Genomic DNA, 17,147 nt, shown 5'->3' with positions numbered 1-17,147 from the left:
TTTGTCTTAAATCTCAAGCACACTGAAGTTTGTCATATTTTCTATTTTGACTGCTGATATTTAGATTACCGCTTCAATTGTTGGAACGTTTCACTTCTTTCTATCTCCTCTACTTTCAGTAGCATGTGTTGCTGTATCTGAAGAATAAAAAAAATCTTCTCCAAAGACAGATGATATGACACGATGTCCTTCTCTAATAAGTTCGCTGTTGTATCAGTCGTTGTCGTGCTGTACAGGCTGCAACCACTTCCACACACACACACACGCACGCACGCACACACACACGCACACACACACGGTCCTCAGTGTCTCCCTCCTGCTATCAGCATCATGAGCGTGTAAGTGATCCTGTCTTTGTGAGGTTAATTGAAGGCATGAGCGCTGACTGTCTCAGACATAATCTGTCTGCGTGAACTGTGTGTGTTTGCCAGTGTGTGTGTGTGTGTGAAAGGAAGGAATGTGTTCAATGTGACTACACTGGTTCTTTATATATATATATATATATATATATATATATATATATATATATATATATATATATATATATATATATATATTTGTACAATAATGCAAGAAGAAACCCACACAGCGACTCTTCTTTATCCCTCCACCTGCTCCTTCTCCACCTCAACTATAACCCCCAACAGAGATTAACTCTTTCTGTCTTTCTGTGTGTGTGTGTGTGTGTGTGTGCGTGCGTGTGTGTGTGTGTGTGTGTGTGTGTGTGTGTGTGTGTGTGTGTGTGTGTGTGTGTGTGTTTGGTAAGAAGGGTGGGTGTGTTCCTGGGGATTTGGGGTTTACAAAAGAAACAAAAAAAAGCAAGAGTGATGCCATAAGGCTTGCTTTTCTCCCATATCAGCTCTTATCAGGGCAGTCATTTTTGACAGGAGAAAAGGCTTTTATCTGCAAGAAACTGTGTCCGTCTGGCCTCAGCACGCAAACACACACACACTCACACTCACGGGGTCTGACAGACTGGAACTCAAACACACGCACACACACAGAGCAGGTAATCGGCTCACTAGTGGAGTTAGGGGGTCAGAGAATGGGAAGAAAGTACTCTCGTCGAGTGTATCCCCCCCTTTGACTGGATTAGAGCCCACCAGTATTCAGTCCAGGTGCTCCGGAGGGCCACAGGGCCCACGCAGGGTTAACTTTCCCTGCAGAGGGAGTCCACATCCTGCTGCTTTGCTGTCTGACAGAGGAGGGAACTTTAAATAAGGAAAAAGCATTAAAACACAAGCTACTGATATATATATATATATATATAAAATTAAAATAAAACTATTTGTGTTTTTTTATTGTTTGTTTTTTGTTCATCAGACAGGTGGACAAAGTGCAATTCTTTTTTTTTTTAATGCAATGTGCAGTCAGTTTTTTTAATGCCCCCTCCTGTAAAACGTCTGTTCACGCCACTGCGTTTCCATAATCGCTCCCACTTCAGACGCAGGATCCCGTCTTCCTCACATGAAGGGAGTTTGACGTCAACGTGTTTCTGTCGCTCAGGATGACAGAGGAGAGTTCATCAGCCGTGATTAGTAAAAGCCACAGTGAGTGAACAGAAAACCGCCTCGCTCTGTAATCACTTCCTCTTCCTCTTCCCTTTCCGCGCTGCCGTTCACCTCATTCTCCTTGCAGAGAGCGGGAGCGCCCTCTACTGGTTGGTCAGGGGCAGTGAATGAACACATACTTGTTTGTGGTGTAATTTTAGATCATTTTAACAGAAAATGTCTGTGGCGATCATTTCTGTTGACGCGTTTCTCTAAAATTGTTTCCAAGAAATGTTTTTATGCGTTTCTTGAAAACTATTTTTATGGCCGAAGCAAAATGGACCTCTGTGATTTTGTGGAACAGAAAATCAAAGCTTCATGTTGTTAAAGAACTAAGTCGTAGAGATAAATGCTAAAAGCCTCAAATATGTAATAAATAAAGAAATATGACATGCTGATTATTCATAGCCTCTGCATTTTTAGGTGTGTTTTATTGTTTTAATTTTACCAACGTGTTTCTTCTGACTGGAAAAACAATGTTAATATTTTAGCATGACCCTGACTGTTCTGATAGAAAATTTGTTCAGGAAGTTAAAGATTAGGGTATTGGAAAGAGGCCTTCCGACCCCCATAAGATGGAGCTCATCATAGATAAACAGGCAAAAAAAAAAAAAGAAATACTGATTATCAATTTAATGAAGGCCTATGCTGCTGTAATGCTACTAGAATTTTTCCATTGATTATTGACACAAATATAAATCATTTTCAATCTAATACTTTTTTTTATTAAAATGTAAATCAAAACAAATACAGAAACACCCTTCTTGATTTAATGAAAGAAACTCTTAAGTTCATTACTGCCATGAAGACTTTTGAGCTTTAGCGTCATAATAAAGTCTGTTGGTTGCTGTTGTACAAACACCAAGAGGAAGGAGTGTATTGTCAAAATTTTGCCACCTTGAAATTATTTTACTGTAAAAAGCAGCTGGCATTTTGCCTCACCTCTGGTTTAATCTGGATTACCGTCTGTTCCCAGTGTCTCATAGACGTGCAAACAGAAACCACTGCTGACAAAACAGAGAGTGGTTTCCCTGGGATTTATCTTCCTTCGTTTGTTTTCCATCCGTCTTGCTGTCACTCTGAGCCTTCAGATCAGGCTTGGTGAGTTTTCTTGCAGCTGAAATGTTTTCTGAATCAAACGTAGCTCTGCTGTCAAGCAGTTTTTCTGTAACACCTTCTTTTCTGTTGGTAAAGTCAAATAAGACAAAAAAAAGCACCTTGAATGATGATGTTGAGGTCAAAGATTTATTTGACGAAAAATAGGCTTAAAACACACATAAACTTTGCCCAGTTTATAAGGAGCAAGCTAACCAAGAAGATCAAGGGAGTCAAGAAAAACTAAAGCAAGAACCTAAAAAACGCGCCTAAGTAACAGAGCTCTATGCCAGGGTACCGAAGCCCAGTACCTGAGGTTTACCACCGTCTTCATATCTGCATAATGAGAACATGGCAGCAGTTTAAAAGGTTGTTGTTTTTTTAAATGATGTTTGCATGAATCACTGTGACTCTTGAGATTGGAGAGTAGAGACACCCTGAGGTTTTCTCCTCTTAGCTTGAGCCTTTCAGAAAACTTAATCTGTATTTATATTAAACACCAAGAGTTTTCCACTGCAAGTAGGAAACTAACGGCTTATCAACTCATCCACACTTTAAAAACCCTGAACTATCCCTTTAAGAACAAGATTTCACCACATTTATAACAATGTAGTAACTCAAGCAACTAAAACATAAGCTGCATTTATTTTCATTGTTTTCTGTTTTGTTACTCAGACATAAAAAAAAATTATGAACAAGAAAACACACCAAAAAAATTAAAATAATTACAAAATAGATTATATCGCACCATGGATTATATTTCTACTGAGATTTAATTTGCACACACTTATTGCAAATTAAGTGACTTCTGGATGAAAGTAGTTAGTGGATTTTGTTGACAGACTGGCACTTATTTGTAAAACATTAACAAATATAAAACCGTATATATATATCATCTCCTTGTCACTAACTGAGAAACGTTGAACCAGCTGTGCTGTCTTTGTGCAGCAAAAAATTTCTTTTGTGACAGTATAGCTTTAAAGATTTCAAAGCAAAAACTTTCCGGAAGTCACCAGAGATCAACCTGCTCTAGTCACACACACACATGTTTGCGTGGCCATCTGTGTGGGAACTTTCCATTGACTTCCATTCATATCTACAGCCTAAACCAGTGTTTCCCAACCCTGGTCCTCAAGGTACACTGCCTTGCATGTTTTAGAGGTTTCCATTATTTAATGTGCTTGACTCAACTGATTGCGCTTCAGGAAACGCCTGTTAATCAGTCATCAATTGAAATCAGCTGGGCTGAAGCAAGGAAATACCTAAAACATGCAGGTCAGTGTGCCTTGAGGACCAGGGTTGGGAAATACTGGCCTAAACCTTACCTTTATCCTAACCCTAAATAAAACTCAATTCACACCTTAGTCCTAAATCTGACTCCTGACCCCAAAACAGTGTTTCCCCTTGTGGGGACCAGGCTTTGGTCCCACAAGAATCAGTGGGTCCCCACAACATAGTGTCAGGAAAATGGTCCCCACAAGGTATTACAAACAAACACACACACACGCGCACACACACACACACACACACACACACACAAAATGTGATTCATTCAATCAGTTGCTTTTAATCAGTTTTGTAATTTGCTTTAAACTTGTGCACATGTTTTCATTTGCTTTATGTTGGTGTAACGAGGTTGTTGTGTGTTGCAGATTTCTGCCCAGTTCTCTGTTGAAAATGAGCTTTGGATCTCAGTGAGGTTTTTACCTGGTTAAATAAAGGAAATAAAATAAATTAGCAAACAAAACTGATGAACTTAATTGTGTTATATTTGTAAAAAATTTTGCGGTACAGCTGGTTGACACCAAATTGTCTTGATTCTGTAGACGTGGGGGACTCGTTGACCTTTGATGACCTCTCTGGAAACACTGAATGATATCTATAATATGACAAAATGTTTAACACCAATTTCACTTCATTTGAAGAAGGTGAAGGTCCAAAACACTTGCAGCTAAATCAAAAAGAGTTCACAAATCCCAAATGACATACATCGAAGTTTGTGGCTGTAATGTGGAAAAGAAAAAAGTGAAAAAGTGTGAAAACTTTTGCATGGCACTGCGTGTTCAACAATAAAGTGTGTCCCTTCTCGTCTCTCCGGCTGGCCTCTCGCTCGGCTCATCTGCCGACGCGCAGCGTGCGGCCCGCCAGCAGGAACAGCAGCCCGGACAGGACCTCCAGGGGAACGCCAGCGGCGGCCGTCATGAAGGAGAGGCCGTAGTGTACGGAGACCTCGGCGTCCGGACAATCTTCCCTCGCCTTCTGCAGGACGTAGCTCCTCACGTCCACCGCCTCCATCCAGAGCACGAAGAGCAGCAGCAGGAGCAGGAGCAGGACGGCTGCAGAGAGCAGGAGGAGGAGACAGAAACAGAGACGATCATCACTGTCTGCGACTGCAGAGAAACGCAGCGTCTGCCCTGACAGGCAGCGGTGTTTACCGCCTGCTGTTGTCATGGAGACGACAAAAGCAGAGAGACGTCTGCTGCTGTTAGTGTTTGGGTATGTTTTCTTGTTTTTTTTTTAATGTCACGTGACTCAAATGAACAGCTGACTGCAGGCAAAGCAGTAGCATGTGGAACATGTCAGACACATGCGCAGGCGGCACGGCTGCCTGTGTTTTACCGGCAGCGATGAGGAAGGCCCCGCCCAGCCGGTACAGTTTGCTGCTGATGAAGGGAACGCCGCAGACCAGCAGCAAGCCTCCGGTCAGAGCGGAGAGCAGCCCGACTACAATCAGGACGGTCCAGAACCCTCGGAATACTGCGGGGAACACAAACCCAAAGAACTTTAAAAACAAGGTTCCTGTCTTAAACATTTACTCTGTGTTTGTCTCGCGTTAGATTATCAAACAAACTCTAGGTTTTCATTTCAAATACGGGTCATTTGTTAAAACAACGACATCATTACAGCACTAATTAAGCCAAAACTCTACAGAAATGTGTAGACTTTGCATTTAAGATTAAAAACAAAACTCTTGGTCTGTAAATCTTGTAGCTCCACCTGCCTCAAGTTTTGTTAAAGTTCTGAAAGAATTTATCCTATTAAGCACCTTTTGCTATCCAATTTTTAGTTGGCTAATTAAAAAAAATTTAATGGATCAGCTCTACATTGTATTGATTTTAAGTAAAGCAGAAATGGCAGAGCTTTTCACATGTTGATGTTAAAAGTATTTTCTTTAGCTGCAGCTGTATCTTTTGCTACAAATGATCAAGCATTCACAACAAGGAATGCTAAATTATTGCATTTTAAGTAATTTTTTTCTTGTTTAAGAATTAATTTAATTATTGGGTTATGTGCATCTTTTAATGTATTTATAAAATAGGATAAATTGGTATAGAGAAATGTCTTGTGAATGTGCCAGTTTTTATCAGATTAAAAACATCAGATAAATCATCAAAAATAATCAATAGAATAATCAATTACTAAAAATAATAGTTAGTTGCAGCCCTAAAAGCTATCCATGCTATCCTGTCTCTATTGCTGAAAAATCGTGAATAAAGTGTAAAAAAGTCCTTTTTTTTTCTTTCTGGTTCACGAAGAACCACACCCAGACCTCACCACTGCCTGCCCTGCATAATCAAGAAATCACAAACAGAACCAGTCTGACGACAGGAAACAAACTTAAAAAGCACCAGTTTATGCCCAAATTTGAAACAAACTCAAGAACAAGGGAGAAACAAAGTGAGTGAGCTGGGCTGAACCTGACTCAATAAGCTAGGAAGTCACAGCCCATCAGCCGACTTCTGAAAGCTGCTGCAGCTCAAATCGATGTTTTACACCTCAAGAGTTTGAGGTAGTGAAAACAGCTGGCAAGGAAAACTCAACAGAAGGGATTTAGGCTGCGTTTACACGAGTCTGCTGCCTGGAAACTGGCTGTATTTTATGATGTTGACTGGGAAAACATTCCTCTTTCAGAAGGCAACGGCGAGTTGAGTCAGTTGTAGCCGGCATGCCAGCCCACTAGATGGGGCTGTGATTGTAGCGTCTCATAAAATGCGCATGCGCTTTTGAAGTAGGACGATTTGAAGAATGATTCAGAAGAAGACACACCTTCAAGGGACATAAGATAAGATAAGATAAGATAAGATAAGATAAGATAAGATAAGATAAGATAAGATAAGATAAGATAAGATAAGATAAGATAAGATAAGGCTTTTATGAGCAGAGTGCAGAACAAACAAGTGGAGACGGGAAAAATACAAAAATAAAAGACAGAGAAATTTGTAATTGCACACAAGATGCCAGAATGGCACATTAGGAATGTCTGCATGGACTTTTATCAGCCAATACCTTTCTATTATTTATTAGCGTCATTTTGGGGGGGGATGTAATTTAGTACAGTAAATGTCCAGAGTCTGTACTGTGGATTGCAACTGCATATGTTCACGGATAATCCACATCACAAAAAAGGATTCTATTAGAATTTTTTTATTATTGTTTTCTTTACATTTTGCACTACATATGTATTTACTCTCACACGATAATAGCAATGTTTTTAGGGTTTTTTTTTTTTAGACCTCTAGAGTAGCAGTTCTCAACGTGGGCGGTACCGCCCCCCAGGAGGCGCTCAGAGGACGGCAGGGGGCGCTGGCGGACATTTTTACAAAAGGGGGGCGCTGGGATGCCTTTGAGGGGCGTTTGGTCGAAGGTAAAGTTTACACCTTAAATGCTCAACAATGCCAGTTTAGACTTTGAGCAACTTGGTAAAACTGTATTGTGTAACATTAAAACATGCTTGGCTGCAACTATATCGATGGCAGCTCTTCTTCTATTCAGTGTTTGTAGCTTATTGGCGCAGCTCCGCTATTGCTACTGGTAGCTAAAATCAGATACCCTCACTGTGTATCCCTCTGAAAAATGAACCCATTTAAATAAAGAAATATTTAAATTTCTTTATTTAAATTTAAATATTTAAATAAATATTTAAATATTAAATATGTATATAGCGTATAAAATGAACGCTATAAAGCGTTCATTTTATAGCGTTAACACCGGAGCTGTAAGTGGTCCGGTATGAAACGGGGGTGATAGAACAACACAGCACTTTTAAATTTCAATAATCAGAATGCAGAAATAGTTTCCGTTGTTTTAAAAGGTTTATGTCAGTCTGCCTTTTCCCCATTGATATGTTTCATGACGGCCCTACACCTTAGGGGGGTTAAAAAAAAAGACGCGCACATTGCGCAAAACTCTGAGACAGGAGAAGTGGGACATAAAACGGAGCGACGAACTAGATGTGAATTATGGCATAAAAACAGAGAATCCGACGCTGAACAGTGAAAAATCAACACATGATGTGAAACACATGACGACTAGGCGGCGCAGCAGGTGATGAGTGAAAATTACTGATGGTCAATAAACGATCAAATAAATTTAGCAACAGGAAATTAACTAAAGTGGACATAGCAATAAACCAAGAGAGGATAATACTAATCAAATGAAACTAAATGGAAATGAATGAAGAACAAAATGCAAGAATAAACTAAGAAACTAAAGTAAATAGAGAGGAATAAACTGGTATGGCAAGACCTTTCGAGCAATACAGAGGACTGTATGGCAAGAATAAACAGACATTATTTCCACATAAAAGGTAAAATAATATTGCTGAAATGTCATGGGTTTGTTGAGACCATATCTAATACTGAGAATAAATATATCTTACAGAACATAACAGTAAAGAACTGATCACTTATTTATGTTTTTAATTAGATTTGATATATTTATTTCTTACCAGCACCCCTACCGACCCCACTGAGGGACAAGGGTGTAAGAAAATGGATGGATGGATGGATGGATGGATGGATGGATGGATGGATGGATGGATATTTATTTCTTCAATATTATTTTTCATGTCCGTGTTAATGTCATTTCAATTTGACTCATTAGGATTTCATTAAGAACCAGATTTGTTCTTGGTAATTTCTGTCCAGTAAAACTATTAATCTATAAATCAATTATTTTATTAATAATAAAATAATAGTCAGTGCAAAGTAGCCTGCAAATTCTTTGGTGGGGGCGGTGAGGGACCTGGATAAAGGCTGGGGGGGCGCTGGCCCAAAAAAGGTTGAGAAACACTGAATTAGAGTCTATTTCTTCTTCACCCCCTGTTGATATAATTTAAAAATTTGAAAGCACTTTTGCATTTGTTGTTACTTTTCTCCAAACTAAAATATTACAGGGTGTCACAAGTTTCCCAAATCTTCTGTCTAGAATTGAAAGTAGACTATGAGATGTTCTAAATGTAAAGATTTATCAGAAATGTTTTATGTTTATCATTTATCAATTCCAATTTCCCCCTTTTATTTTCTTATGTAAATAGAAAACAAACATTTCTGACAACAACATTTCTATTGTTATCAGAAATATTTTTCAGAGACTCTTTTTCTGTACATATTTCTAAAATGTCCAACTGAAACTGTACTGCAAAGACCAAAAGTTTTATTATTTTAAAGAGTTCAGATCAGAATTTGGATTGCTCTCCTAAAAGGCCGTGTCAATGTTTATTTTGAACCAACAAAAGAAAAATGTGTCAATTTATGCAGAGGAGCAAAACATGTAGACAAAGATTATGCAGTACAGTAAGATGTCATTGAGTTTAAAATCAAATGTTTTGTTGGACTTGAATTTCTGTATCAATTCAATCAAAATTTAAGACACACAAATGTTGTGAGCCAGTTGTTGTCCAATCAGTTTGTTTTTTACATAATCAATTACTATTATATCCATTTTAAAAGTTTCATCATGTCCAATTTGTGCCTTTCTACCAAGACACGCATGTGTTTCGAAAGCAGCAGTTAGTAAGTTAGTTTGTTATTAGAAAAAATAAAAACAACAATAATGTTAATAAAAATGAAAAGGAAATAAAACATGTCAAATTAAATGAAACAGTTTCATAATAAATGCTAGCTGGTTTTAAACCAAAGCTGAAATGTGATTATTCCTCTTCTAACATACTTTGAAGTTAATGTAATGAACCGTAATTTAATCTGGAGCTGTTTTATAATCTCCCTTTGAATCAAACACAAACTCATATTTATTTACCAATTCTGTTCCCTCTTTAGACATTTAAGGTGACCAAGTTTCAAATAAAAAGAAATCCTGCTTTGATAAGATAATAATAGAGAAAAATATTGATTAGTCCATGATAAAGTTCAAGTCTGTTGGCAGTACAGACAACGGCTGATAACTGAAATTTATACAGACCTGAGAAACAGTACTGAACTGGAAAAGCGCCAGAAAAAGACGGGCAGTCTTTTTACAAAACTTTTTATATGGTGTATATTAAGGAACAAGTGTCCTTACCTTTCATGTGGGTCCTACACCAGAGTACTGTTTCGGAAAGTCTGCGCCTGAACGGCCAATCCAATATCCACTCATGTGTCAACACAAAACCATCCTCTGCTACCAACTGTTGGGAATGGAAATCCCGATCGATGAATCATAATTTGTATTAACACACGGAGTCTGTGGCTCACTGGGACTGCACTAGCTGGAAGCCTAGTGCAGTCCCACTAGGCTTCCAGCCCTAATGGCTGGAAGCCTAAGGTCCCACTAAGGTCCCTTAGCAGAGGGCTAAGGGACCTTTTCTCCCAGATTGGGATGAAGCACATGGAGGCTTCTTGGGACCAGGACCAACGGAGGCACAGAGAGGCGTCTCGATGAAAGAACTGATGGAGGCACAGAGAGGGTTCATGGAGCAAGGATCGACAGATGTATGACAGTATTGGCCCTCATTTATTGAAATATCTGGTGAAGATTTTAGCAGCACCAGAAAAAAATCTTGTAAAAAAAACTGCCCGTCTTTTTCTGGCGCTTTTCCAGTTCGCTTAAAAGACACAACGCAATTGTGTCGTCAGCTGCCTCATGCTCCATGAACGCCAGAGTCCATCCAGCAGAACAGTCCCAGGTCTTCATTAGGTCTTTCAAAACCTTTTTCGTCAGGCCTGGAATCCAGTTCTGCTGGATGGCGATCGGCTGGCCCTCGATTTTAACGCAGATGTTGTCAACAATGCGTTCCTGTGCCTCTTTCAGGTCCTCAAGACACCAAGATGTTTTTGATTTCTTGATGCCTTGACACATCAATGACTCAACAAAAAGTTGGATCATCTCCTTTCTCTCCTTCTCAAAGGACTTCCTCTGTTCTTCCATTCTATGTCTTACTGGTATCAGTTGTTGGACGACACTGATCACAGGTCGAACCAACAAACTGAACCCTAACCTCCGCCTAAGGACCACGATGGGGTCTTTATCTATGGGGTCTTCGTTCCAATCATTCATAGGAGACTTCACTACAGATATAACATGCTTTAAGAAAAGCATGTTCAATACATCAGCGCACTCTCCCTGAATGATCTCCTCGACCCCCATAGCCTGGGCAAAGGCCTGAGAAACCTGATTTCCAAATACGGATTTTATATCGCCATATTCGTATTTCAGGTTCCCAAGTAAGTTTCGAACGAAAGCAGAGAAAACCTCCGTCAGGTGATCCAAAAGGTCTTTGGTCCTCTCTGTGAGACTCTCATTCAAGTGCAACAAATTAAAATTCTCCTCCGGAATATTATAAATGTACTCCTCGATTGCAGGGACGGCAGTGTTGCTAACTAAATATTGCAAATCTTGTCTCAAAAAATCCATAACTGTAACCATAACTGTTGTATTAAATTGAACTGTCTACTCTAGAAATGTCTTGGAAAGTGGCAGAATTTTACCAACAGGAGTTATATACCCCGCCCCCGTATTACACAACAAAGCAGTACGTGACATCACAACCTATGATGCATCATCACAAGAATACACGCAGCGCTGTGATGTAATAGGCCTACAAATCAAGTGTTCTGATGATCCGTGCTACCTCGTCTAAATCTACCTCGTCAGATTTAGAATCATTAATTGTCTTTGAGACAAGAATATTTTGTAACAAATGTAATGAACCGTAATTTAATCTGGAGCTGTTTCATAATCTCCCTTTGAATCAAACACAAACTCATATTTATTTACCAATTCTGTTCCCTCTTTAGACATTTAAGGTGACCAAGTTTCAAATGAAAAGAAATCCTGCTTTGATAAGATAATAAGAGAGAAAAATATTGATTAGTTCATGATAAAGTTCAAGTCTGCTATAAACCTCAATTTTCAAGTTTTATTAAGTTTAAATTTAACCCTGTCTACAGCTAAGCCGAGTTTCAAAAACTTCAACCCACTAAATATCACTTTATTTTTTTAAATAATTTTACCTGTTATGTAATTTCATTCATCCTTCCTAGTTAATTTTGCCACGTGTGAAAATAGTGAATTGTGCAGGATTAGTTTAGTTTCAATCAGTTTCCCCTTCGCGTCATTTATTCCTTCCAGCCAGTATCACCCTGAAGGCTGTTTAACAGGTCGCCTCCTTTCTTCTGCACCAGGTATTCTATCCCTTTATTTGTTTTTCTCTTTCTCCCTTATTTTGATATTTGTCATGCTCTGCCAAATAAGTTATTAATGCTTCTATTTGCTCACCGAGTGCAATCTATGACCCGTTGCCCCACTTTGGATCGTATTTTTCCTTTTCAAGTTCACCTTCCATCTGTTTAGGCTCAAAATTTAGGCTCAAAAATCACCTCTTCTCTCTTTTTCTGTTTTTTTTTTTTGCAGTTTCGCTCGCACGGCGGCGAGGAAATCAAACACAGCAGACAATCAAACCCAGCAGACAAAATCAAAAACGCTCTTCAGCATTTTATGCTGATGATAGGTATATTTACAGTATAACATGTTGATTATAGGTTTAATTTCTGTTTCATGTCCTAATCTTAATTAACGTTTGATATAATGGTACATCATGAGGTATATGTAGTGTGTACACAAAGTATTTTTTGGTTCTTGGATGGTTTATTTTTTTCTTGCTTTTACAAATCTATTGTAATTAAAAGAAAAGAGATTCACTTTTGATAAAAGAAATACAAAAAAAACTGTTAAATATCAATATCAAACTGAAGCTTGATCTCTACAAAATAATGACAATGGCCTACATGTCACGAGTAGTGGTGACTGGGCTGAAACGATTCCTCAAATAATTCGAATACCTCGATTACTAAAATTCCTTGAAGAAAATTTATCTGTCTAGAAGCTTCGCTAAATTTATTGTAATAAATAATGCTGTTAAATATGAAGCCCACTGTGGTCTAGCTGGAAGGTTTTTGTGTTGCACATCGCTACCACTTCCGTTAGCGCCTGGAGCACATGTGCTAATTTTGTAGCTATGAAGGGAAACGCAGAATGCTCAGGAGAACCCCGAAAGCGACAAAAACTGTCGAAAGTTTGGGAACACTTTAGGCTAAACTAGTGGTTCTCAACGTGGGCGGTACCGCCCCCCAGGGGGCGTTCAGAGGACGGCAGGGGGCGCTGGCGGACATTTTTACAAAAGGGGGGCGCTGGGATGCCTTTGAGGGGCGTTTAGTCAAAGGTAAACTTTACACCTTAAATGCTCAACAATGCCAGTTTAGACTTTGAGCAACTTGGTCAAACTATATTGTGTAACATTAAATCATGCTTGGCTGCAACTGTATCGATAGCAGCTCTTCTTCTATTCAGTGCTTGTTAGCTTCTTGGCGCAGCTCCGTTCTCCTGCTACTGGTAGCTAAAATCACGATACCCTCACTGTGTATCCCTCTGAAAAATGAACCCATTTAAATAAAGAAATAAAGAAATCTCTCCATGAGTGATACCACAATAGAGAGCGTTCATTTTATAGCGTTAACACCGGAGCTGTAAGTGGTCTGGTATGAAACGGGGGTGATAGAACAACACAGCACTTTTAAATTTTAATAATCAGAATGAAGAAATTGTTTCCGTTGTTTTAAAAGGTTTATGTCAGTCTGCCTTTTCCCCGGTCGGTTCCCGACCGCCCTGCACCTTAGGGGCTTAAAAAAAAAAGACGCGCACATTGCGCAAAACTCTGAAACAGAAGAAGTGGGACGTAAAACGGAGCGACGAACTAGATGTGAATTATGGCATAAAAACAGAGAATCTGACGCTGAACAGTGAAAAAATCAACACATGATGTGAAACACATGATGATTAGGCGGCGCAGCAGGTGATGAGTGAAAATTACTGATGATGAGCGTCAATAAACGATCAAATAAATCTAGCAACAGGAAACTGACAAACACTGAACAGAAGAAGAGTTATGATTAATGTAGTTACAGTTCTATCCATGTTTTAATGTTGCAGAGCTCAGTCGTTTTGCAAATAGTTCAAAGTTTAAACTGGCATGTTGTTCATCTTTTATCTGCTCATTTTGTGTAATATTTAACAACTAGAAAATGGCACAAAATTAGAATATTTTTTCCACTCTGATTTGCTGCTGTTAGGCCTACAGATTTTAACTTGAATGTTTGTTGCATTTTTCATAGACGCCTGTGAAAATAATTTCTATTCCCATGACTTTTTTGTTCTCTGGGAAATTATTTTTGATGATAAATACAGAAACAAGCATAAAAATCAAAACATCTACAATAGTGATAGTAATATTAATGAGAAAATAATGGTCAGTGCAAAGTAGCCTGCAAATTCTTTGGTGGGGGGCGGTGAGGGACCTGGATAAAGGCTAGGGGGGCGCTGGCCCAAAAAAGGTTGAGAAACACTGATCTAGAGTATTTTCCGGAGTGTTACCTTTATTTTGATACCTGAACCATTCAAATACACCTTGTAGGTCCTGATATATTTCAAATTCAAACTTTTAAAAAAATATAGGGAATAAAGGGTTAAGTTTGGGGTCCAGTTATGTTTTTGTTTTTCTGTTACCTGCAGTAGCATCATAAACCGTCTCAGGAACGTGTCCAAGTGCGACTGGCAGCGGGAAGAGGTAACCACGGAAACACACCTTAGCCCCCAGCGGGTTTGCTGCAGTTTGAACAGGCGAGGCAAAAAGTCAACAAGTTTCTCTTCACTCGGCTGTCCTGGGGGCATGTCATCACAACCCCCCCCCCTCCCCCCTCAAAAAAAAGTTAAATATCTTTTAGTGAAAAAAAAACCCCGTAAATTTCAACATACTGATGAATGAGGCCAGGAGCGCTGGCGTCGAGGGCTCCACTGGAAACATACAGCGCCTGAAAAACCCCTCGTGGTGCAGAGTGAGCCACGGAGGAGCAACAGCGGTGGCTTCGTGTGGCTGGATCTGAGAGAGGAACAGGGACAGACATAACACAAACAGACACTTGAATGTCTTTCTTTTCTTTTCTTTTTTTCTGTAAGCTTTCGTCAACAGACGTCTAAGGAGAGCAGCTCTGCGTCGCTCTTTGTCTCGCGGCATCAAACGTGGTCCTGATTACGGCCCGAGGTTTCCTGGAGGGAACGAGTGAAAACTCTCCACTCGCTTGACAGGAGCGTGATTGATGGTGCTGCGTAACACAACAACTTTAATCATCGTCCTTTATTGAAAATGAAAGACTCTGTCGCCGTGATGAGTTCACAGGGGGATTAGCTTTCATAAATATATCCATCTCAATGTGCTCTGTGAATTTTCTTTCTTTCTTTTTTCCGCATATGCTGCATGGAAGAATAAACTGGAAGATTAAAGGAGCACTTTAATGATTTTTACTAAGGAGATCAGTTGATTTGATAGTTGTGGTTCCTCTAGAGCCATGAAATCAGCTGTGGATTGGCTTTTGATTTTTGTAAAGCGTGATCTGGCGCACAAAGGGAAGAACAGCATCACATTTAAATGGACTTCCACGAGTTATTCATAACTGCATTCACTTTCTTCGACAATGTCAGTCGATAGCGATTATTCTGACGATTAATCAATTGCTCTGGTCAACAGCCAACAGGTTTTTCAGCTGTTTCAGGGTCATTTTGATGAGCTGAATCCAAAAATTACTTTGGTTTCGCTCAATCAGGTCAACTTTCTGAGCTATGGAGCAACATCAGCATCAAAATGCGTCACTTGTTCTCACATCTGGATCGGTTTCCTGAGAATCTGGATCAGCGAGTGACGAGCAGGAGGAGAGACTCCACCAGGACAGAAAAGAGGCGGAGACGTAATGATCAATTCACATGTTCTTACCCTTATCAGTGTCAATTTGTAGAAATACACGTGTGTAACATTTAATTAACACTCTGTTAGAAAAAAAATTATCCTAAAACCTTTTTTGGATGAGTAATATCAAGGGAAACAAAGTGATAACGTCACAAAAATGTCATCAATTTAGTCGGAACATCAGATTTCTATAAATCAAATTAGATTAACAACCTGACCTAAGTGAGAAAACTGGATGCCATTTTTAAAAATTCAGCCGTGCAAAAATAGTCCTAATTCAGTTGAAAAAACACGAACATCTTCCAAAAAATATTTTTCCGTAACCCAGCGTTAATTGGATAAAAAAGGCACATTCTGCAGATTTTCTTTATTTAAGTTTTTTAAACAATATTGGAAATTGATGTAAATAAATAACTCAATTCATTGAGACGAACATGGGTTTCCAAATTTCTCAACTGGACTTTGTCTAGGCCATCGCAACCCAGCCCATTGTAGTTCCTGCCACCTTTTTAATGAGGTGGCAGGAGAGAGACATGAAGCATGTTTTACGTCTCTCACATCACTGCGCTGTTTTTCCCTTCCTCCCGTTGACCTGATCAGCTTCCCGATGGTAGGGACTGTAACCGTAACTTCAGGGCCACGCAGAGCGTCAGTTTTACCAGAGTTTTCAGAGTAAAGAGGCCTGAAATGTAAGTATCTGCCATACTTTCCAGATATTTATCAAAAATTTAAAAACGTTTTGTTGTTTTTTTGTTCACTTCATAGTCAACACACAACACTGACTTGTTCTATCCCATACAAATGTCAACTCAATCTCCAGAAGTTTGTTTTTCAGACACGTCAAGACGACTCAACACCACCTGCTGTGGGGATGGGAGTCCTGCTCCTCCATATTTATGGACGAGCAGCGCTACATAGCTTCGCTGCGTCTTTAAATATCCTAAGAGACGTATCCTGCACGCCACTGTTTACAAAACATCTGACTAGCTTCCATAGTAGTCTGTTTGTGGTCGTCACGTAGTCACAATGAAAGCGGGCCGCGTCTTTCTTTTGTGACAGAGATCTTGAACTCGGCGTAGCAGAAAGAAGGTGGCCTACCTTTGTCCTGTTAGTGTCTTTGCCCAGTGTTGGGTGGGGTTTGGCGTTCTCATCTGAGTTACAGTCTGTTACGGCCACCAGCCAGTAGTCGGTACTGAAGGCCACGAGGAAACACAGGGTGCCCACCACCCCGAAAGTCCCCCCGGCCAAAGCTGCAGCTCCTATTTTCATGTTCCTATACCTACTTTGTCCCTCGTCCTGGAGCCTGAAGTCCTCAGGTCCTCACCAGCAACCGCCTAATCTAAATCCTCTGTCCCGGTCCCTAAAAAGTCCTGTCAGGCTGTTCCAGGGAGAGGAGGGTAAATGGGGGGGACACAAGTTATTTTGGGACGTAGTAATGTCTGTCCTTGTCAGATTACCAGTGAGTGTGCGAAGATGAGGGTCCGTGGGCG

At 39.7% G+C, this 17,147-nt stretch overlaps 1 protein-coding gene across 3 annotated transcripts; it reads right to left on the bottom strand.

Annotated features, from left to right (window-relative positions):
* Positions 1-2,773: 2,773 nt before the first annotated feature.
* Positions 2,774-17,077, bottom strand: LOC103470930 (transmembrane protein 182-like). 3 transcript variants are annotated; one of them, XR_014089255.1, is made up of 6 exons: positions 16,756-17,070; positions 14,673-14,796; positions 14,424-14,522; positions 5,265-5,402; positions 3,908-4,981; positions 2,774-3,172 (listed from the first exon to the last, which is right to left on the bottom strand). XR_014089255.1 is itself a non-coding variant. In XM_008419649.3 (5 exons), the coding sequence occupies exons 1-5, from the start codon at positions 16,924-16,926 to the stop codon at positions 4,761-4,763; spliced, it is 753 nt and encodes a 250-aa protein (XP_008417871.2). In that variant the 5' UTR covers positions 16,927-17,070; the 3' UTR covers positions 2,774-4,760. The 3 variants fall into 3 exon arrangements, 2 of the variants coding, with proteins under 2 accessions (XP_008417871.2, XP_008417872.2); XM_008419649.3 differs by having other exon boundaries at positions 2,774-4,981; XM_008419650.3 differs by lacking the exon at positions 14,424-14,522 and having other exon boundaries at positions 2,774-4,981; positions 16,756-17,077.
* Between the last annotated feature and the right edge of the window lie 70 nt (positions 17,078-17,147).

This window comes from Poecilia reticulata, chromosome 10, assembly GCF_904066995.2.
Source record: "Poecilia reticulata chromosome 10, P_reticulata-male-v2, whole genome shotgun sequence".
Lineage (NCBI taxonomy): Eukaryota > Metazoa > Chordata > Actinopteri > Cyprinodontiformes > Poeciliidae > Poecilia > Poecilia reticulata.
This window is presented reverse-complemented; position numbering and strand designations above follow the sequence as displayed.

What these genes read in the sequence shown, in the direction of transcription:
- LOC103470930 (XM_008419649.3), bottom strand. Translation starts at nt 16,926, where the DNA reads ATGAAAATAGGAGCTGCAGCTTTGGCCGGGGGGACTTTCGGGGTGGTG. An exon ending in AAGACACTAACAGGACAAAG is followed by an intron (nt 14,797 to 16,755) that starts GTAGGCCACCTT and finishes TTCCTCTCTCAG; the next exon opens with ATCCAGCCACACGAAGCCAC. An exon ending in GGTTTATGATGCTACTGCAG is followed by an intron (nt 5,403 to 14,423) that starts GTAACAGAAAAA and finishes TGTTCCCCGCAG; the next exon opens with TATTCCGAGGGTTCTGGACC.